A 22,299-nucleotide genomic window follows, 5' to 3' on the forward strand; every position below is an offset into this window, starting at 1 on the left:
TGATGCAGGGGTAAACACTTACCCCTCCCTCCCTTCCCCACCCCCACACCGATACTACAATTGACGGAACATAAAGGAAAGATTCACCGATAAGTTTAAGTTTAACGTTCCTATTTACCCAACACAATAACTTTTTTTTCTACCTATTCTAGTAATCTCGAGGGGGGTTATTCTAGATTCGCTAAATTAGTAGGTGAGCTCACGGGTCTCAAGCCTGACGACGTTGCTAACACGAACCCTAGCGAGTCGTGCTTTGCAGAAACTACCACCGGCTCGTAAACTCGACCCACTGAGAAGATCCGGCGAGAAACTCAGTGGGCTGTCTGTGGGTTACAATAACATCGACACCGTAGCCTACATTTCTTCACTCGATCACTTCCTCAATCTCACTGTTCCCTACTGGATATATTGAGGCAGTTACTGTTTACTGGTAGTTTACTGGTGGTAGGACCTCTTGTGAGTCCGCGCGGGTGGGTACCACCGCCCTGCCTATTTCTGCCGTGAAGCAGTAATGAGTTTCGGTTTGAAGGGTGGGGCAGCCGTTGTAACTATACTGAGACCTTAGAACTTATAACTCAAGGTATGGCATTTACGTTGTAGATGTCTATGGGCTCCAGTAACCACTTAACACCAGGTGGGCTACGAGCTCGTCCATCCATCTAAGCAATAAAAAAAAAAGTTATATTAAAACTTTGCGCTGTAACTATTGATCGTCGAAAATCATCACCCAAATGCATCATCATCATCATCAGCCTTTATCTGCCCAGTGCTGGACATAGGCCTTCCCTAATGCCTTCCACAGAATGCGGTCCTTCGCCTTCTGCATCCAACGACTTCCCGCCGTGCGCAATAATTAGTCGGTCCAGCTGGTTGGAGGACGCCCCACGCTTCAAAGATAAATATTCAAAAATCACTACCTATATAAATATTACCCGAATTTATTTGCAAGGTTTTTGATTGTATTATTTTATGAATTCACTTTTAAGAATTAACTATGTAATATACAATATTAATATTAAGCTGCAGAATTGAATAAACTAGCAGCAAGTTTAATCAATTCTTAAAAAAAAAAAAAATCCAAAAATCTTTTAATAACCATGATTTCGCACGTACAAACAACATCACTATTTACAAATATAGTAATTAGGTAATGTACATACCTCATTGTAACAAAATTATAAATATTTACATACGTGCGTATACAATTACATTTTACTAGATACAAAATATACAAAAAAAAGCACTAAAATTAAATATTTTAATATTAAAAATATATATTGGAAGACTATGAAACTAAATCTGTACATTTTCTAAGCTTTGATAAGTACATAACTGCTTGGAATAATAAATATTATTTTACATTGAGGTTAAGTTAGTAGATCGTTTACCACAAGCTTCAAACTGGTTCCCGAACGATTTGGCTTAAATTTGTAGAAAAATTACATTTTTCTTTTATTGCTTAGATAGTTGGACGAGCTTGCTTAGAACGGTGGCGGAGCTCACAGCCCACTTGGTGTTAAGTGGTTACTGGAGTCCATAGACATCTACAACGTAAATGCGCCACCCACCTTGAGATATGAGTTCTAAGATCTCAAACATAGTTACAACGGCTGCCCCACCCTTCAAACCGAAACGCATTACTGCTTCACGACAGAAATAGGTAGAGTGGTAGTACCTACCCGCGCGGACTCACAAGAGGTCCTACCACCAGTAATTTTTTTTTTTGCATTTTTTTTGTTATAAAATCAAGTGTTAATAATTAAATAAATTGAAGGGCCAAATTCTATGGAATATCTGTTTTTAAGTCATTCAACATTCATTTGAGTTTTATATAGGTATCTAATTTAAATACATTTTTAAAGGCTTGAACTATAAATGTAACAGTAAATATAAACAATATTTTTTTTTATAAAATATAGTCTATATCTAAACTATTTTAGTAACAAGAACTGAATCAATCATATCCGAAATAAAAGCTTTGCTCTTTGTAGCTAACGGAAATAGAATTATTCTATTCATATTAGAAGGTACTCGGAAAGTTTTATTTCTTTGTACTATTTTAATTTTACATAAGATACATTAATATCATTATATCTTTTTTTAAACAGAGACTAATTTTTTAATTTTTTTTAATTAAAAACCTGGCTTCAACCGTGTTGTTTGATTTTATGAATACCAGAATCTATACATGGTTGCCTGAGTAAGAAAGAGCTTCATTTTTATGCACATAGAGCTTATTTTATCTTACCATTTAAACAAGCTGAATGAATGCAACAGGCCAGTTGAGTGCTTACTACAATTTTTTTATAGATTTTAGTTTTTAGTTTGAAAGATGTACTCACAGTACAACAGGTGTATACTTTGGCTCATCGTCACTACAGCATATATAAACACAACCTAGATACGTCAACTCCAAGTCCAGGACCAATCTCAATTTAGTATATATTGTTAATCTATTTCAACAGTCTTTTCCTAGCGAAGTACATGGCTATGCCTATAACCGAGGAAGTTGTGGCTATTGCGGCTACTTTAGTGCTTCCGATCTTCTCTCCCCACAACCAGCCTGCTGGGAGGCAGCTGACCGCATGAGTGATGTCCAGGCACAGCTTCCCTGCTACCACAGCCTGTAAGGCTAGTCGGATGTCTAGTTTAAGTTTCGCATCAGCTCCACCGTTTTCAGACAACGTCTGAAGGCAATTCCTGCTCCAACACAAGTGCTGGATGGCGCGAGTTGTTCTGGAAAAACATACATCCATAAACTGGTGGTAGGACCTTGTGAGTCCGCACGGGTAGGTATTGCCCTGCCTATTTCTGCCGTGAAGCAGTAATGCGCTTCGGTTTGAAGGATAGGGCAGCCGTTGTAACTATACTGAGACCTTAGAACTTGTATCTCAAGGTGTGTGGCGCATTTCGATTGTAGATGTCTATGGACTCCAGTAACCACTTAACACCAAGTGGGCTGTGAGCTCCGCCACCGTTCTAAGCAATAATAACAAAAAAGAAAAAACACGGGTAACGAAATTTTCGCACGATCATTCGTATATGTGATCTTGCTGTGAAAATTATAGACCCATTAGTATATTGTCGTGTTTTGCTAAACTGTTTGAGTCGTTAGTATATGTTTATCTTTACAACCATATGAAACCATTGATCTCTAGCCGGCAGCATGGTTTTGTTAAGAACCGATCTACGATTTCTAATCTCCTTGAGTATAAGCATTACCTGTGTCAAGCTTTTGCCACCAGAGGACAGGTTGATTCTATCTATACGGATTTCTCTAAGGCTTTTGATAAAGTTTGTCATCGATTACTTTGTCGCAAGTTGTTTTCATACGGTGTTCATGGAAATTTGTATCGATGGATTTGTTCGTATCTGGAAAATCGAAGTCAACTGGTGGCATTGAAGGGTTTTGTTTCTGCTCCGGTGCAGGTTAGTTCTGGTGTTCCCCAGGGATCCCACTTAGGACCCCTCCTTTTTATTATTTTTATTAATGATTTGATTGAGAAATTATCTTGCAGTTGTCTTTTGTATGCCGACGATCTAAAGGTCTATAATGTTATCTCCCAGACATCCGATTGTCTCGCCTTACAAAAAGATTTGGACATTGTATCGGAATGGTGCAAGGTCAATCACATGCATTTGAACATAAATAAATGTTCCATAATTACGTTCACTAATAAAAAACATAAAATTATTCATACATACACAATTGAGGGCGAGACACTAAAAAGACTATTCATAGTTAAAGATTTGGGTATCTACTTCGATGAAAAACTTTCATTTAGGGAACACTATGAACAGATTACTTCTAGGGCAAATAAGTTGTTGGGGTTTGTATTGAGATCAACAAAAGATTTTAAGAATCCTCGGAGTGTTTTGTATCTGTACTTCAGTTTAGTGAGAAGTGTATTGGAATACGGCAGTCCAATATGGTCCCCTAATTACAGAGTGCACATTAACACTATTGAGCGTGTGCAAATGAAGTGTTTAAGGTTATTAAGTTATCGTATACAACCAGGCCGCTCTGAACTTAAATACGAGCAAAGACTATTAAAGTATAACATGCAGTCACTAGAAGATCGACGTACGTGCACTGATCTGATATACTTATATAAGATAATTCACTCTCTGTTGGATTCGCCTGAACTGTTATCTCAGATTTCACTAAACATTAAATTTAGTGCTCGGAGGGTCAACCAAAACAATTTGTTTGCATTGCTAATTTACAAAAACAATATATCTTACTATAATCCCATTACCCGAATGTGTCGTACCTATAACGAACTGGCAAGGTCGTCACCTGAGTTAGATATTTTTACTTGTAGGTTAGTTTCGTTTAGAAAAATGTTCAAGGGCATCCTCCACTTTATTAATAGGTAGCTTAATGTAATTGTTTAATGTATTATATTGTGAATATTTTTTTTTTCCTTACATTATTCGTTAGATTAGTTTTTGTTATTGTGTTGTTTTGTCATAATTGTAAGGAACATTGTTATACAAATTCAGCACTATATGTCTTGTTTTGTCGTGCGCACATAACTTATGTTGCAAGCCAGATTTTGTTTCTTTTTATTTGTGTTTTTTTTATGTATCTTTAGCTTGTTATGTGTATTGTGAGCCTAATAAAATAAAATAAAATAAAATAAAATAAAAAATATGTATACGAGAGCCGAGTGGTACTCGCGGTTCTTACTGAAAAGGCACGCACTGTCATTAATGAAGACAGTGGGTAGTCTATCATTACTGATGACAGAAAAAAATATACATACAAAGATATTTTAAAATGAATACCTAATAATAAATGTGCAAATAAAAATATAATTATGCCGTCGCCAAAGCCGAAATGGGAATAATACTACAAACCTAACCTTAGCTTTGAGTTGTCGTGGACTAAAGCATAAGATGCTCGGTGTACTCATATAGAGAATTGGAACAAGGCTGGCATTAAAATCTCGTGGACAGGTAGTAATTTTTTTTAATGAGACACACTTGACACATGATCACGATTCATGAATCATGAATGACTTCACAATGAAAGAAAAACATTGTGACATACCCGCAAAATTGTATTTTTTTTATAACTCGTGTAGGCAGACGAGCATACGGCTCACCTGATGGTTACCATCGCTCATGGACGTCAGCAATGCTAGGGGCAGAGGAAAGCCACCGTTTAATACTCTCCACAAGCCTCGTTTGAAGAACGACATGTCATTGCGTATTATGCTTGTTTTTGCGTTGTAATATCTAAGGGCTCCAATAACTATTTGACATCAGGTTGTACGTGAGCTCGTTTAATTATATATGCAGGGATTTTTTTTTTAAGTTATAATTGTTTTCGCAAAGGAATATTGTCTACAGTCTTTTTAGATATATTATGTAAGTAGTTTATACGGTGACATCATTATAATGGCATGGGTGATCTTGATGTAGTGGTGATCTTATTGTCATAGGTTATTAAATATGATAAAACTCACTGTAAAAGTGATATAAATAAACTAGCTGCCCATAAACTAGTGCTGATAGTCTCTAATTTCTCTGCTGTTTCAGGAGTCAGTTTTAGTACTCCTACGTCATAAAGCCAGCATGCTTTTTCCACTGGGAGGAATGCTTGGTCTACCACATTAGCTAGGACACCTAAAGTTGCTGCTATTTTTGATGATTCCTGGAATAGTATAAAATTTGTAGTAGTATCAGCATTAAGGAAAAGTTTACATAATTAAACAAAATTTATTATATTAAATATTTCTGAGAAACAAACTCTTTGGGTATATGGAGTGGCTGGAGTGAATTCAAAATTGTCACTGCGTTATTCATTTTAAATACTATTTGAGTCTGGAATGAACATCCTTCCAGTGTTTTAACATGTTGCTCTTTAAGCAAGGTCTGAAAAGGGTGTACTACCCGGTATTGACAATGGGTGAGAGCAAAATTGACTGTTTAGTTTAGTAAAATACTTTTCCAATGAAAATGTTTTCAAAGTCAACTTAATATTAATGAATAGAAAGTTTTCTGGTTCTTTTTAGTATTTTTTATTGGTTAGATCATTGGATGAGCTCACGGCTCACCTGGTGTTAAACAGTTACTGGAGCCCTAAATGGTAACCGGAACCCATAAACATGTCAACACCCACCTTGAGACATGAGTTTTAAGTCTCAGTTTTTATAGTACCACTGCCCCACACATTCAAACTAAAATAGATTACTACTTAAAGTAACATACTATTTTCGAGGTAGGTAGCAGTGCTGACATTACAGTGCCTATTATGTGAAACCTTACAACATAAGGTGGCTGTAAACCTATTCTCTGCTTATTACAAAAAATAAGTTATTTTATTATTCAATATTAATGCCTCACAATTCTTCCTAAGCCATAATTATATGTGTGTCTGATCATCGGGATGTCATCAAACAGTCGTAGCATCATCCTGGCATTTGAGAGTCGTGAGCCTGCTGTCTGCCAAGGCTTATTGTCGGTAAGGCATCCATACAACTTGAATGTGTAACAAGCAAGACGGACAACCTGGAATTGAAGATTTTTTTCATATAATTCTTAGCAGAGTTGGAGTGAGTGAGCATTAGTGTTTAGTAAAATAAAGTTAATTTATAAAGTTTATACAGCTATTATCTACACAAATTTTAAGCATATTACATTTTAATAAGTACACAATGTAAAGTAAATAATATTAACGTTCAACAACACGTTTTAACAGAACATTATCAATGAACTTTGAAAGTATAGTTTAATGGACAGCTTGCTACAAGCTTACCGGTATTACCGGTGCTGCGTAAATATCAAGGCTTTTTTAATTTCCGCATACTTTACCTTATCTCTGCCATTGTAGCTGTCCAAAAGCTCGCAAACATCCTCAGTTATTGATGACATATCGACAAATTCAATATAATTTTCTATAATTTTTATTATCACAATTATTTCGCTTTTTTCACTGATAACTTATCTGTATTGACTAATAAATGAAGTAACTAGGCTTAGATATCAAAACGGCGTGCGTCCGTACAGATCTTACGCTGATAACTGTTACATTTTAATTTTCACTCGTTTACTTTTACTATTATATTATGTTGTAACCACAGAACACTATTACTTCTAGCGAAGTTGTAACCTTGTAGCTTGAACAATTAGAAAGGCATTGCATTTTGTACCTATTTACGTTAATAATCAACTTAGGACAGCTGTGCCCGTGTGTCAGTACTGACATTGACTTTACACGACTGTCAAATGTCAACTACATCAGCACTCAGCATTTAATTTTTATTTGAAATTAATTTTTATTTTCATCGAAATTGACAGAATTTACTAAAAGTAGAGCAAATTTAAAAACAATTTCATAGCTGCATATGTACATAGGTACTATATCGCATATATATTTTTCTGATTCTGTTTCTAATCTGCTTACTATATTTTATAATATTGTATTATTACATTCTGTACAATTACAAATTGACCTAAACAAACCATAACAAAGAATACACAAAAAATTAAACAAGAAAATGGACGTATACTTATTAGAAAATTAGAAATGTATAACTAATTATTTTAATTAAATAAGCTACAGATTCGGAAAAAAATTAGAAAAAAATGAAGGTTTTTAAATTAAATGATATACCAGAGTTTTCCAAAAGGGAGAGAATAGTAGTTGTCGGCATCATTGGCAAATCTCCTCACCGGTATCCAAACAAGACAACTCCACTACTTTCTTCAGTACAATCTAAAGAAGTAAGTGAATTTATGAAAGGCATTTGTCGCTTACTATTTCAATTTAACAAAATAGAGGCTGCCGCATGCATTTTATATAGGAATATTAAACCAAATGAAGTCAGCATACACATACATTTTGAAATTACTAATAGGCAATTTATATTTTAGATTGGCATCGAATGTCACTGGGATGAACGCCGTGGTGTTCTGTTTCTCCATGCCCTCACGTATCTTGACACAAAACATCTTTCAGCCTTAGCTGCTGACTTAAATGAGAATTCCAAAAGCACAATTAAAGATGCAGATGCCTCAAATTGGCTTGTTGCATCGGGTGAACTAGCTATAGACTCATGCAAGATTATTGGATTGCTTTTTAATTTGTGTCATATTGTGGTGCTGTCATCACCCACCACTGTTTTTGATCTCGGATACCTACAATTATTTAAAGCTATCGATGCTTTTAGGTAAGCTTTTTTTCTTAAGCATTAATTTTTATTTAGGTTCGCAAACAAGCTCACAGCTTCCTCTGCTAACTACACACACTGTGTAACCATACAGAATAAGTTACTTCAATTTATCAACACCTAAAATGTTTTCATTGCTTAGATGGGTATAATTTCTACTGATTTCTACAGAAACTGCAATGATAATACCACACACTTTGATATCTGGGTTGGATGGTTCAATAGTGTTTAAAATTTAACTTAACTTTAGCTTTATGATTTTGGCCAAGAAGAATTCGAATTTCGAAATCGTCGTGGCCTAAAGGATAAGTCGTCCGGTGCATTCGTATGAAGCGATGCACCGGTGTTCGAATACCGCAGGCGGGTACCAATTTTTCTAATGAAATACGTACTCAACAAATGTTCACCATTGACTTCCACGGTGAAGGAATAACATCGTGTAATAAAAATCAAACCCGCAAAATTATAATTTGCGTAATCACTGGTGGTAGGACCTCTTGGGAGTGCGCACGGGTAGGTACCACTACCCCGCCTATTTCCGCCGTGAAGCAGTAATGCGTTTCGGTTCGAAGGGTGGGGTAGCCGTCGTAACTATACTGAGACCTTAGAACTTATATCTCGAGGTGGGTGGCGCATTTACGTTGTAGATGTCTATGGGCTCTAATAACCACTTAACATCAGGTAGGCTGTGAGCTCGTCCATCAATCTAAGAAAAAATAAATAAATAAAACAATTCTTTTTTTCCATATTTTTCATAAAAGGAATTCCCTAGGGAATGTGCAGTATCACTAATTGAGTTTATAAAGTTCTGGACTGCAGAACCATCTTATTCTAAGGAGGTATCTGAGTTTGTTCACCCAAAATCACAATACAAAACTTACCTCCTAAATCCCGCTGTACCTGAATTGAGATCTGATCAATGAATCACATTTGCTACATCACTGGAAAAGTTTTTAAAGCATTTAAAGTTATTTTATTGATGTTTTTTTTCTTTATTTATGCATCAGCTTATTTTATTAATCACACAACTTCAGCATAAAAAAAAGTGCGATGTTGTGGGGCACCAGATAGGAACAAAGTTCCATATATAAAAATATTGATTTTATGTTCTATTCGAGGTATACAGAAAATAATTATTCGGGTATACATTTTTTATTATGATTTTTTTATTGATAAAAAAACTACTTTACAAAGTTATCAAATTTATTTTATTCACAATGATTTATAAAAAACTAGCGACCCGCCCTCGCTTCGCTTCGGAAACCTTAAAACACACATGAAACCAAAAAAAAAAATTAAAAAAAAATTAAAAAAAGTAGCCTATGTTCATCAGGGACAATGTCGGCTTCTAATGGAAAAATAATTTTTCAAATCGGTCCAGTAGTTTCGGAGCCTATTCGAAACAAACAAACAAACAAATCTTTCCTCTTTATAATATTATTAGTATATTAGTATTAGTATTAGTATTAGTATAGATATATAATAATAATATACAAAGAAACAGCTATTTATATGAATAATAATAATTAAGCCTAATTATGTTCTATCATAGAAAACTGTCATCATGTAGACTATACATTAGACACTGTATAGCCATCATACTAAGACTATACATAGATAATAAAAATCTTACGTTACGGATGTTTTTTCTCGGTTAGGGTACCCCTCCACATCGTCCCATAAGGAACTTCGTTCTAAAAATCATTCTTCTTTTCGTTCACAACAAAGATTGTATGAACTAAAATAACAATTAGATTAAAATATGTATATTTAATGAATACACATTGTGTCTTGATAGATTGGAAATGACAAACCGTACCTCAGTGGCCTTATCTGAAGCAGAGTTAGGTGGCACATGGATCTCGCATGGACGTTGCTGTTGCCCACGGCTACTGTTCCACATGCGTCGAGCTCCCGTACCTTTGAAACGTAATCCTGCCGCTTTAAAACGACTCGAACACTCCATTGAAGACCAACTTTATTCTATACTTAGAAAGTCTAGGATCATAACTAATGTTTGGTGAGTTTTTTTTTTATTGTCCTTGTAGGCAGACGAGCATACGGCCCACCTGATGGTGAGTGGTTACCGTCGCCCATGGACTTCAGCAATGCCAGAGGCAGAGCCAAGCCGCTGCCTACCGCTTAATACTCTCCACAAGCCTCGTTTGAAGAAGGACATGTCATAGCGCTCGGGAAACACCATGGAGGGGAGCTCATTCCATAGCCGGATGGTACGTGGCAAGAAAGACCTCTGGAAACGCACTGTGGATGACCGCAGTGGCTCCAGGTAGTATGGATGAACTCTACTCCGGTGGCGGGCGGTGCGATGGTAAAAACGAGATGCCGGTATCATCTCGAACAATTCCTCAGGGCACTCCCCATGGAACATACGGTACAAAATACAGAGGGAACCGAAGTCCCTCCGCAGACCCAGAGGTTCCAAACGATCTGTGAGAATGGGATTATCGACAATCCGAACGGCCCTTTTCTGTATGGAGTCAAATGGAAGAAGCTGGTATTTGGGAGCCCCGGCCCAGAGATGGGAGCACTACTGCACGCGAGACCGGACTTGTGCTTTATAAAGCAAAAGCCTTTGTCTAGGCGTGAAGTACCACTTCGCTAGGTTGAGGACTCCCAGCATTTTGGATGCCAACTTGGCTTTGCCTTCCAAATGACTCCGAAACTGGACATCGCTTGAAATGTCGATCGCAAGTATCCCGATACTCTCGGAAGGTTGTGTACATAATATGAGTTTTATTGTAACTGAAATAGGTTAGTTTCCATTAAAACTAGAAAAAAAAAGCATGTATTATTTCTTTTTAAATTCCTCATATGGAAAAACTTTCTTGGATTTTGTATTTTGAGAAACTCCTGGTATCTGCCAAACTTCAGATCTCATGTATTTATTATCTGTACAGTATTTGAAAGGCATTTTTACTGGTGTTGGACCTCTTGTGAGTCCGCGCGGGCGGGGCAGCCGTTGTAACTATACTGAGACCTTAGAACTTATATCTCAATGTGGGTGGCGCATTTATGTTGTAGATGTCTATGGGCTCCAGTAGTGAGCTCGTCCATTCATCTAAGCAATCTCTATATATAAAAATGAATTGCTGTTCCTTAGTCTCGCTAAAATTCGAGAACGGCTGGACCGATTTGGCTAATTTTCGTAGATGGGTTCTAAGCAATAAAAGAAAAAAAAAAGGCCATATTAGTATCTTGATTTGCCAATCCTAAGCCTATCACTAAGGAGTATTAACTCTCAATTTAAACTATTTTACAGTGCAAAAGCCCTATTTGCAATACCGAAAAATGAAGAGTTTGTGTACATAAGCACCGATGAGGAAGTGTGTAACGCTCGCGACGTTAGCGTGCTGGTGAGCGGGCTGGTGCGCATGTGCGGCGGCGCGCTGCCCGACCGCCCCGCCGGGGAGAGGCCCGGCTTCGCGCAGTTCCTGCAGGGGCACATAGACTTGGCGTTCGCCGAAGGATTCGACGACAACGTCGGGAAATACGCGATGAGTACGTCATTCTTTGAGGTACGACTGTTTTATGTTTAATAACTTTAGGGATGCTTAACGACGAAAGGAAGATCTTCCACCGAGCGGGTGATATTGCTCGGTAGACCGACGGTCCGAATGTTGTTGTTCGGAACTTGTGTATATGTAAGCTTATCTTGAAAATGTCATAAGCGAGATTCAGGCATCTGTCAATTATCTTGCGTTGTATGATGGCTACCGCCACAGTAACCGTTTAGAAACCCATACAATACGAGTTCATGATTGATTCCGCGGACTCAGGATAAAGAAACCGTAATTACTGGGTTCGCTGTTGGACAAGACAAGTTAGTATTGTAATATTGCCCGTTTCATAAGTGAATGATACGTTCCTGATAGGATAAACGTTACTCTAATGCATTGACTTCGTCCTAATATCTATAAATTTTTCCTATCTATACCAAAATAAATAATAAATAATAGTAAATAAATAAATAAATATTTACTAACGATCACGCCACGTTAACTGGTCCCGTGCTAAGTTCGTAAGGAACTTGTATTACAGGTACCAGATAAATGTAAGATTTTTATTATACACATAAATATATTTAATAAACATCCATAACCCTGAAAAAGACATTTTATATTTATCATACAAATATCTTTTCTTGGCGGGATTCGAACCCGCGACCCCTTTGTGTAGTGACCATGTCACTTACCAGTACACCAGAAGGCCGCACCAAAAAACAAGTCCAATTGAATATTCAATTTCGAAAAGGGCACATGTACCATATTTTGTCAAATACGTTTTTTCATATACATGTAGTTTTGAGGCTTACCTACACCCGTTTTATATAAATTCCAGTAATTTTCAATTGCTAATTAACACTAAAATATATGTAACTCAAAAGTTAATATTTTAAATTTTACACTGCTTTAGAAAATAATCCGTTTTTTTTTTCATTTCCTGAACATTTTACATTTTCGGAGATGTGCCCTTTTCGAAATTGCATATTCAATTAAATTAGTAGGCAGCGGCTTGGCTCTGCCCCTGGAATTGTCCTGGAAAAGTCCATGGGCGACGGTAACCACTCATTATCAGGTGGGCCGTACACTCGTCTGCCTACAAGGGCAATAAAAAAAAATTGAAACCAACACTTTTTATCACTGGTGGTAGGACCTCTTGGGAGTCCGCACGGGTAGCTACCACCACCTCGCCTATTTCCGCCGTGAAGCAGTAATGCGTTTCGGTTAGAAGGGTGGGGTAGCCGTTGTAACTATACTGAGAACTTAGAACTTATACCTCGAGGTGGGTGGCGCATTTACGTTGTAGATGTCTATGGGCTCCAGTAACCACTTAACACCAGGTGGGCTGTGAGCTCGTCCATCCATCTAAGCAATCAAAAAAAAAAGATTTCGACTCCTCCATGGCGTTGGTTGTTGAACAGCTGCCGAGCGCAGAATCATGGCGTAAAGCAGCCGAGGTCCTGACGCCGCTGTACCTGGAGGATCCCGTGCAGGTGGACGAGGGCTCGGAAATCGGCCGCACTCTGTTCCTAATACTCGCCACTGACGTACGGTTCTCCCAGGCTCGATGCGCCAAGGTAAAAAAAAAAAACTTCAGATCTATGGTTGGTTTAGTAATCTTCTAGTAGGACCTCTTGTGAGTCCAGGCGGGTAGGAACCACCACCTTGCCTATTTCTGCCGTGAAGCATTAATGCGTTTCGGTTTGAAGGGTGGGGCAGCCGTTGTAACTATACTTGAGACCTTAGAACTCGTATCTTAAGGTGGGTGGCGGCATTTACGTTGTAGATGTCTGTCCGGTAATCACTTAACATCAGGTAGACTGTGAGCTCCGACTTCGCTATAGACAATTAAAAAAAATTATCGATACTAAATATGACCACTGCTTTAGCTAAAGTTAAGAATGTATGAAGGACATTAAGGGCGTGATTTCATTAGAATGTGCTTTTTTTTTTTTTTTATTGCCCTTGTAGGCGGACGAGAATACGGCCCACCTGATGGTGAGTGGTTACCGTCGCCCATGGACTTCAGCAATGCCAGGGGCAGAGCCAAGCCGCTGCCTACCGCTTAATACTCTTTTCTTTTCAGATATTACCAATAGCTCAGGCATCCTACACGGAGGGCATGCCGGCGCACTACTCCAGTCAACACCACGCGCATAAGGTACCAGAATTCTTACGTTTTATATATATTAGCTAAATGTTTCTTATCGAAAAGTAAAAATTTTTTGTTTATTAATCCAAACAAATATATTGAAGGAGGAAAATTGAATTTTGTTTGCTTGTTATTTTTTTTTTTTGAAAATTTGGTACGGTTACTGTCTTTTATTATGATCAGAGCGGAGACCGAAAAGTGCAGTGTGCTTAATGCGAGTTTTTTAACTTTTCGATCGCGTAAAAGTTAACTCATATTTGTATGGAGTTGGAACAGCGCCCCTAGCGGCAAACGAAGGGAAGCTAAAAAGTTTAAAAACTCGCACAAAGCACACTGACGTCACAACGTGATTGACGCCCCCACCGTGACACTTGATACCGAATTCTCAACTGTACCAGCTGCTTGTCCCACCTTTCAAACCGAAACGGATAACTGCTTTTGACAGAAATAGGTAGGATGGTGGGATCTACCTGGGCTACTTCACAATATAAATAAATCATAAAATATGCTGCTTGACTTTGGTACCTAGTTGCTTTACGACAGACACGAGAAGATGTTGTGTTGCTATTCCAGGCTGACACCGCACAGCTATCTATCGACTAGTGTTACCCAGGGTAGCTGAAATAGCCCCTTATGCTACCAGGGAATAGGTAGGGAAAAAAGTTAATACCCAGGAGAGATTCCCTGAGCATTACGAAATTATTGAGAAAGTATATATGTCACAATATAATAAAAAAAAAACCAAGTTATATTTCACTTTTATTATTTGTTGTTTACATATTGTTAGTAAACCCGTCACGCTTCGCTGTTACTATGACTAAATTGTATGAGAAACATGGGTTTCTGGAAAATATTCACGCGCCATGAATTATAAATTGATGATGCTACGGCGGAAACCTTCCTTGGAACGCTAAACACAGCTGTACCAAATTTAATCAGAGTCAGGTCTTTATCTGAGTATATAAATACAAATTATACCTTAATTGTATCGCCATCTATTAATAACCAATACAACTCTATTCTCATCATTAGAATCTAATAGAAACAAATTATTTGAAATAAAATAAATATACACGGTAAATCGAGATAAAAACTATTGTGTTTCTCAAGTTTGGCCAAACTATACACGGTGTGTGAAGTGTCATTAAAATCGGCTCATTAGTTTAGAAGTTCATCGCGGACAAACAACGTGATACAATCTATACTAATATATAAATCTACAGTGGTTTTTACGAATGTTTCTTTATAACTACTGAACCATGCATCCGATTGACTTGAAACTTGGTATCCATGTAGAAAATACATGTACATCATGGATAGGCTAATATTTATATGAGTGTTGGACTCCTTACACCAGTTGCGGGGGCGTTAATGATGAGAATTTTTGTGGGGGTGAGAAATAATGATGTTAATTTTAAATGTCCAGCGAAGCGGACGGGTACAGCTAATTTTTTATAAATATAAGTAATGCTTCTAGGTGAAGGTAGCCCTAGGAGTGCTGGAGACGATGGCCCGTGGTCCGCTGGCGGGCGGGGCTCGCGCGAGGCTGCAGGCCGCGTGTGACGTCACGTGGCGCTCCCGCAGTCTGTGCGAGGCGCTGTCCCTCACCGGACATCCGTGTATAGAACCCGAACAGTCAGTATATAACATATGCAATGTCAATATATAAAGGCCTTTGTATAATTTTCAATTTAAAAAAGCCATTGCTTAAGACATTTTGGTTTGAAAATTCCCGAGCCTGATATTATTATTGCTACGCGCTGGGGTTCGGCATAAATAGAAAATCTACCGGAGTACAACTTAATAACTGTATTCAACACTTAGAACACCTAAAACAAACAAACAAACACTTTAAAATTATCAATTCGCTTCTATTGCTTCGCTTAAGGTGATCAGTTCGCTGTTTTGCTTTGAGAAGTTCCGATTACTAACTGACTGCGTGCCATCTCTACAGCACTTTTATAGCCGATACCACATCCCTAGAATTATCGAGAATATTCCACACATCTCTAGTATTGTGTTTCCGCTATCTGACAATAGATGGCGTTGTACTTCTCGAGCATTCTAGGTGCTACTAGATCCTTCGATATTCGTTCGATTATTCGGCGATAGATGGAGCTACTCTTACCGGCGTAACAATATGATCTTTACCCCAGAACTGAATTTGCAGGGTCAACATTTTTGAGAACATATTTCTAGAATTAAGTCTGTCTCCCGGAGCCATTTAAACCGTTTTACTTATTAGCCACGAACAGTTCAGGCCGGTGCCTCTCGCTCCAGTCTCGTGATAATGAAGGTGTCTGGTGTGGTGTGCAGCGACGGCGGCACGGAGCACTCGTCGGGCGTGCGCTACGTGTCGGCGTGCGCGTGCGGGCGCAGCAAGTGCTCGCGCGACGACCCGTACACGCCGCGCGCCGCCAACCTCGCCTTCTACTCGCTCGCGGCCGACCAGTGCGCGCACTGCCGCACGCTGCAGGCCGTCGCCTTCCCGGTCTTCCAGCCCTCCACGCCCACCTACAAGTACGTACGCGTGTACCTTTTTTTTTTTCTACCTAAGTCTTGAGAGACCATATAAACGTCACCGAGCGAGTAAGTGAGCTCACGGGGCTCAAACCTGACCTTGTTGCTAACACGAACCCTAGCAAGAGCAGTGTTTCGCAGAATCTACCACCGGATCGGAAACGCGACCCACTGAGAAGATCCAGCGAGAAATTCAATGGGCTGTCTCTTTGGGTTAATTTACTCGTTGAGCCCTTGGTCGCAAGCGACGGGTTCGGCGAGGACGGTGACCGGTGCTTGAGGTACCTAAAAGCACTGTTAGTGGATCGGGAGGATCTGAAATGACCTGTGCGTGTAGCTGATCGTTGTTAGTTTATACGATCCACAGATCCACCTCTATATTCACCATGAGACACGAGGATGACACCTTTTTTTTTAATGGTTAGACTAGTGGACTAGCTCTCAGCCCACCTGGTGGTAAGTGATTACTGGAGCCCATAGACATCCACAACGTAAATGCGCCACCCACCTTGAGATATGTATGATATGTAACGACTAAGGTTTGAAGGGTAAGGCACCGTTGTAATTATACTGAGACCTTAAAACTCGTATCTAAAGGTGGGAGGCGGCATTAACGTTGTAGATTTTATATGGGCTCTGATAACCAATTAACACCAAGTGGGCTGTGTGATCGTCCACCCATTTAGATTTAAAAAAAAAGAAGTTTTGGATTTTCCTTTACTAGTATGTTATGCTAAATTCAATATTGCAGAGCGGCATCAGTAAAAGGAGCTCCAAGCCAAGAGGCCAACGAAAGTTCGACGGTCCGCGAGACGGAGGGGAACTCCGCGTCGGGGGGCGAGGGGGGAGAGGGGGACGAGCCGGGGGGCTGGTCCGCGCCGCACGCGCTGTCCCCGGGGTCGGGCGGGGACGACGACGAGGAGAACAAGTCCCCCGCAGCCGAGAACAGATACGTCGTGCCCGTTACCGGGGACTCTAATACTGGTCAGTTTTTTTATATTATTTAAAAGTAACGACCCGCCCTCGCTTCGCTTCGGAAACATTAAATTTTATTTTTGATAGGCGAGTCCCGCTATGTTGCGCGCGGTACGCCAATAACTGCGAGTGTCGCCGCGGGGCGAAGCTAGTCTAAAAAAAGCCTAAGTTACTCCTTATATCATCAGCTACCAGACCTATTAGAGAAAGTCTCATCAAAATCGGTCCGGTCGTTCCAGAGATTAGCCGGAACAAACAGACAGACAGACAAAAATTGTAAAAAAATGTTATTTTGGTGTATGTACTGTATAATTATATTATATTCATATGCATGTAGTAAAAAGCGGTTATTTCAATATTACAAAGAGACACTCTAATTTTATTTATATGTATAGATATATTGAAAGAACTTTAAATGAAATTGTATGCATAAAAAGTCCAAATTTATCAGTGTTTGATGACTCTTGAAGAGATTCGATATAGTACCATCGGTCTACGATAGATGGCGGTGATAATAATGAAATTCACTTAATTATAGAGCAACGTATAAAAAAAAATTTAAACCTAAATAATAATATTTTTTTTTTAATTCAAATTAAATATCATTTAAAGATTTACATAATCTTTAAAATAAGTTCTACGACGAGTAATAGACACAGTCGTGAGAAAAACCAGCGATATTTAATTGTTATAAAATTATCATTTGTGCTACCTACTTCAATTGAGTAAATGATGTAAAATCTAATAAACTAGACGGTTGTTGATAAGTTGCCACTTATGCGTATGCCTGAAGAATAATTTGGAAAAATAGAATAATTCACACGACATCACACTAACAAAAAAATCCCATCTGCTTTAACCCATACAATGTTTTTTTTTTCAAATTCAAATTCAAAATCATTTATTTCAAGTTAGATGCAGTGTAACACACTTGTTGAATGTCAAAATATAAATAACAATGCTAACTCTACCACCGGTTCCAAAAAAAGCCACAGTCCTGAGAAGAACCGACGAAACAAACTCAGCGAGTTTTTTTTTTGTTTTTTCTCAATTTTTTTTTTTTTAAATTAGTCAAAATATTTACAATAACGAAAAAAAAAGTTAAAAAATACAATTTTAATAACTGTTCGAGTTGCGACGTGTCTCTAGCGGGTCTGTTTATCGTTGACAGATAAGATGATCCGCCGCCAGCCGTCGACGACGGAGTACCTGCCGGGCATGCTGCACACCGCCAGCCCGGCCGGCCTGCTGCCCGCTTACTGCTCCTGGAGCCTGGTGTGCGTGGGCGCGTCCTCTCTGTACTCGCACAGCATGGGCCTGCCGGACCACCTGCAGCCCGGCTTCCTGCCCCACACCAACTATCTGCTGCCCTGGGACTGCGCCGTCAGGTCAATTGCATTTACCACAAGTTTAGGCGGTAGCACGAGTGCGACTCGTAAGAGGACTTAACCCACAGACACAGCCCACTGAGTTTCTCGCCGGATCTTTTCAGTGGGTTGCGTTTCCGATCCGGTAGTAGATTCTGCGAAGCACGGCTTTTGCTAGGGCCAGTGCTAGCAACACTCCGGCTTGAGCCCCGTGAGCTCACCTACTAGTTAAGATTATGCTGAAATAGCCTCTCGAGGCTCTCAGCTTAGGTAGGAGAAAAAAAAAGCAAGAGGACATGTGTAAGATCCAATCAGGGTTCGTACCACATAGCTTCCAGTTGTTCCAGAACGTTTGCATAAGCTGAAGCGTGTTCAGATACACCCAAAGCTGGTTAACTTTCGGAAATGTTATTACAATGTTAATGGCGCAACTGATGATTAGTGAATACAAGCTATAAAAGTGCACTATAGGTGACAGAAGTTTAACTTCTTAGATGGGACATGGATGGGACAAAAAATTTGCACCCAAATCTGCCTTAAAAAAATGACATTTATTTATTTATGCTATTAATAATGTAATTTGTATCTTCTAGGATGGAACAAGTGAGCCTGTGGCGCATGGCCCAGGCGTCGTCCCGCGGCCGCGGTAAGCCGACCCCGCCGCATCACCTCACTGTCAAAATCTTCATCGGGTTTGAATATGAATGTCCCAGAGGACACAGGTGATGTCTTTAAAATATCTGTTAGATAGAGCGTGATTAAAGCAAAAGTACATAGAGTTAGTATTTTTTTTATTGCTTAGATGCGTGGACGAGCTCACAGCCCACTTGGTATTAATTGGTTACTAGAGTCCATAGACATCTACAACATATATGCGCCAACCACCTTGAGATATCAGTTCTAAGGTCTCAAGTATAGTTACAACGGCTACCCCACCCTTCAAACCGAAAAGCATTACGGCTTCACGGCAGAAATAGGCAGGGTGGTGGTACCTACCCGCGCGGACTCACAAGAGGTCCTACCACCACTAAAATATTATTCCGAACACAAACATCCTCTGTTGTTGAAGTGGTCACCGTCATGACATGAAGACATAGTTTCATAGCGGTCGGGTCACAGCTGCTAGGCATGAACATTCTATCAGAGCGGAGTGACTATGATGGCTCCGTGCGCGTCGGTCCCCCAGGCTGATGATGTCGTCCCCCACGAGTGCGGTGAGCGGGGGCTCGTGCGGGCGCGAGGCGGGGGCGCGGCTGGCGGCCAGCGACATGCCGCTGTACGTGCCCTGTCTGTGCTCCGTGCCCCTCCCCGCGCAGCTCACCAGGCTGCACGTCGTCACGCCCAAGGCTCCCGTACACGTCACGCTGGATCCCAGGGTACCATGATACTATATTTCGTAGCTACTAAAGTAAGATATTTTTTTCTTGACTTTAGAAACAAATGGTTCAATTTACGTTATACAAAAAAAATATGTAAAAAAAATTGCGGCCGGCGACCGAAGTTAATTTTTTAGATTTAAAATTAATTTAATAAATATGTAAGAAAAAAAAGTTCACTAACATTTGAATCAGAGACAAGTGAGACAGCAACCGTGTGAAAATATAAGTATTCGGGTCATGTCATCAGCACACTCCGGTAAAAGCCTAATAAAAAAGCTGCAAATACCATCTTTTAATTTCTCTCTCGTCACTCAAAGAAGTTTCACTTCTAAAATTTAATCTATTACATCTATGTCTTTGAAATAAATAATAGTGTAATAATTATACATCAGGTGCAGCCGGTGCCCGGCGGGCCGATCTTCGTCCCGCAGCCCGTGGGCTCACCGGCCATCAAGCTGTCGGCGTCCGCCTACTGGATCCTCCGCCTCCCGTTCGTGTACTGCGACGAGCGCGGCCCGCTGCCCCGCCCTCGCACCGCGCCCTCCTCCCCGCTGTCGCAAGGCGTCATACTAGCCCCACTGTTCGGGCTGGCCGACTGAACACATTATTTAAGAAGATCAATGTTAATGTACAGAATAAAATTTTAAAAATGAGCGCGTTACAGAAGTTGCACTTCTTTAGAAGGTAAGCTTCTTTAGAAGTAAAACTTCTTTTGCGGAACAGAGCGTGAGGGTAGAAAGTATTTGATTTCCCTCTAGCAATATATCGTTTTTAAATATTTACACAGACGCGTTGCGGAAAGATTCGGTTCTAAAATATTCGTCTCATGGGTTTCAAAGAAGTTGTAATCAAAAACAATAAGAAGTTTTGCTAAAATTTTAGTGTTTTTTTTTTTTTAGTTTTAGTGTTGTTAATATTATAATATGCCTAAGCGAGAATTCGTTCACCGATGCTGTAATAAAAATTATCGATATCCTATATTTTCTGCCTTCTGTAATCTTAATGGATTTATTTAAAAAATAAATACTGAATAATAATTAAATAGGTAAACAAAAAAATGCTTTTTTCTTTTCTTTGTAACAAGTCTTTGAAAGGAATTTGTATTAATTATTATAAAATATAAATTAAATAGTATCAAAATTCGGTGCTCCAAAGTATTGTTTTGTATCAATTAATCAAGGACTTTTCAAACACATTTAAATATTAAATTGTTTAATCTAAGTGCCATATTGCATTTTAGCGTAACCAACGCATAGGTAACAAATAAAAAATAACAATGTAGAGCACATTATACACTAGTACCTTTATTATCCTGAAGTTGCGATCTGGACTACTATTAAGCTTAGATTAATTAAATTATTTCTGGATTGCTTTCTTTACAAGACCTAATTTTATCATATGAAAAACTTCAACAAAAAAAAAAGCAGTTGGATGAAAAAAATGTTATTATTGATAATCAGTATAGATTGACTAATGGATCAGTTTTATTAGTAAATTGAAATGTAATCATGTAAAATATCTTTAATATTTTATCAATCTTTCACGGAACAGAATGTTTTTTTTTCATGATTGAAGGATTACTGGTGGCCCGGAGGCCTTTCCAGTTTCACCAGGACAGGCAACAGAATGTATGAATTTTGTCTAAATTAAAAGTTTTTCCAATTTTATTTTTGTGAAAGACGGTCTACAGCGGTAGGCAGCGGCCCAGCTCTGCCCCTGGCATTGCTGACGTCCATGGGCGACGGTAACCACTCATCATCAGGTGGGCGGTATGCTCGTCTATCTACGAGGTCAATAAAAAATTAATGTAGATAATTCTGAAATTCTGTCATTATAACAATAACTACAATTTTCTCTTAGAAGTAAAAACATAAACGTTTTGTGTCCATAGTCGCAGTACATATGTTACTAATAATATATTTGAGATAGTTTTATCGAAAAATCCAGAATCTGTCTTCAGTCTTCATTAGAACATCCTATGTATTAGTAATATTTTTTCAAATGATGTAGATATTTAAGTAAGTTAAGATTTAGATTAATAGAAATAATAATATAGTTAATAAAATAAATATTTTTAAATCATCAATGCCTTTTATTTATTTCTTTAAAAAATATGTTTTAATTTTTAAATGGGCAAGTCAGAAATTTTCTTGAAAATTTTAAGACACTGTATAGTTTTTCTTCGAAAAAAATTTCCGACTCGTA

General features: G+C 38.8%; 2 protein-coding genes across 3 annotated transcripts; one reads left to right on the top strand and one right to left on the bottom strand.

The window, feature by feature from the left end:
- Nucleotides 1-920: 920 nt before the first annotated feature.
- On the bottom strand, nt 921-7,226 carry LOC114239944 (peroxisomal membrane protein 11C). The gene is made up of 4 exons (XM_028170387.2): nt 6,823-7,226; nt 6,355-6,519; nt 5,475-5,662; nt 921-2,736 (listed from the first exon to the last, which is right to left on the bottom strand). Exons 1-4 carry the CDS (start codon nt 6,880-6,882, stop codon nt 2,454-2,456), a joined length of 696 nt encoding a protein of 231 aa, XP_028026188.1. The 5' UTR covers nt 6,883-7,226; the 3' UTR covers nt 921-2,453.
- On the top strand, nt 7,227-20,932 carry LOC114239979 (nonsense-mediated mRNA decay factor SMG8). Of its 2 annotated transcripts, none has more exons than XM_089728026.1 (14): nt 7,227-7,365; nt 7,568-7,734; nt 7,885-8,180; nt 9,979-10,200; nt 11,461-11,716; nt 13,123-13,278; nt 13,788-13,862; nt 15,331-15,488; nt 16,170-16,373; nt 17,125-17,357; nt 18,520-18,736; nt 19,309-19,437; nt 19,902-20,091; nt 20,487-20,932. In XM_089728026.1, the coding sequence occupies exons 2-14, from the start codon at nt 7,597-7,599 to the stop codon at nt 20,691-20,693; spliced, it is 2,481 nt and encodes an 826-aa protein (XP_089584152.1). In that variant the 5' UTR covers nt 7,227-7,365; nt 7,568-7,596; the 3' UTR covers nt 20,694-20,932. The 2 variants fall into 2 exon arrangements, with proteins under 2 accessions (XP_089584152.1, XP_089584153.1); XM_089728027.1 differs by having other exon boundaries at nt 7,234-7,365; nt 7,574-7,734.
- The last annotated feature ends 1,367 nt before the right edge of the window (nt 20,933-22,299 follow it).

This window comes from Bombyx mandarina, chromosome 06 (genome assembly GCF_030267445.1).
Source record: "Bombyx mandarina strain Sakado chromosome 06, ASM3026744v2".
Taxonomy (NCBI): domain Eukaryota; kingdom Metazoa; phylum Arthropoda; class Insecta; order Lepidoptera; family Bombycidae; genus Bombyx; species Bombyx mandarina.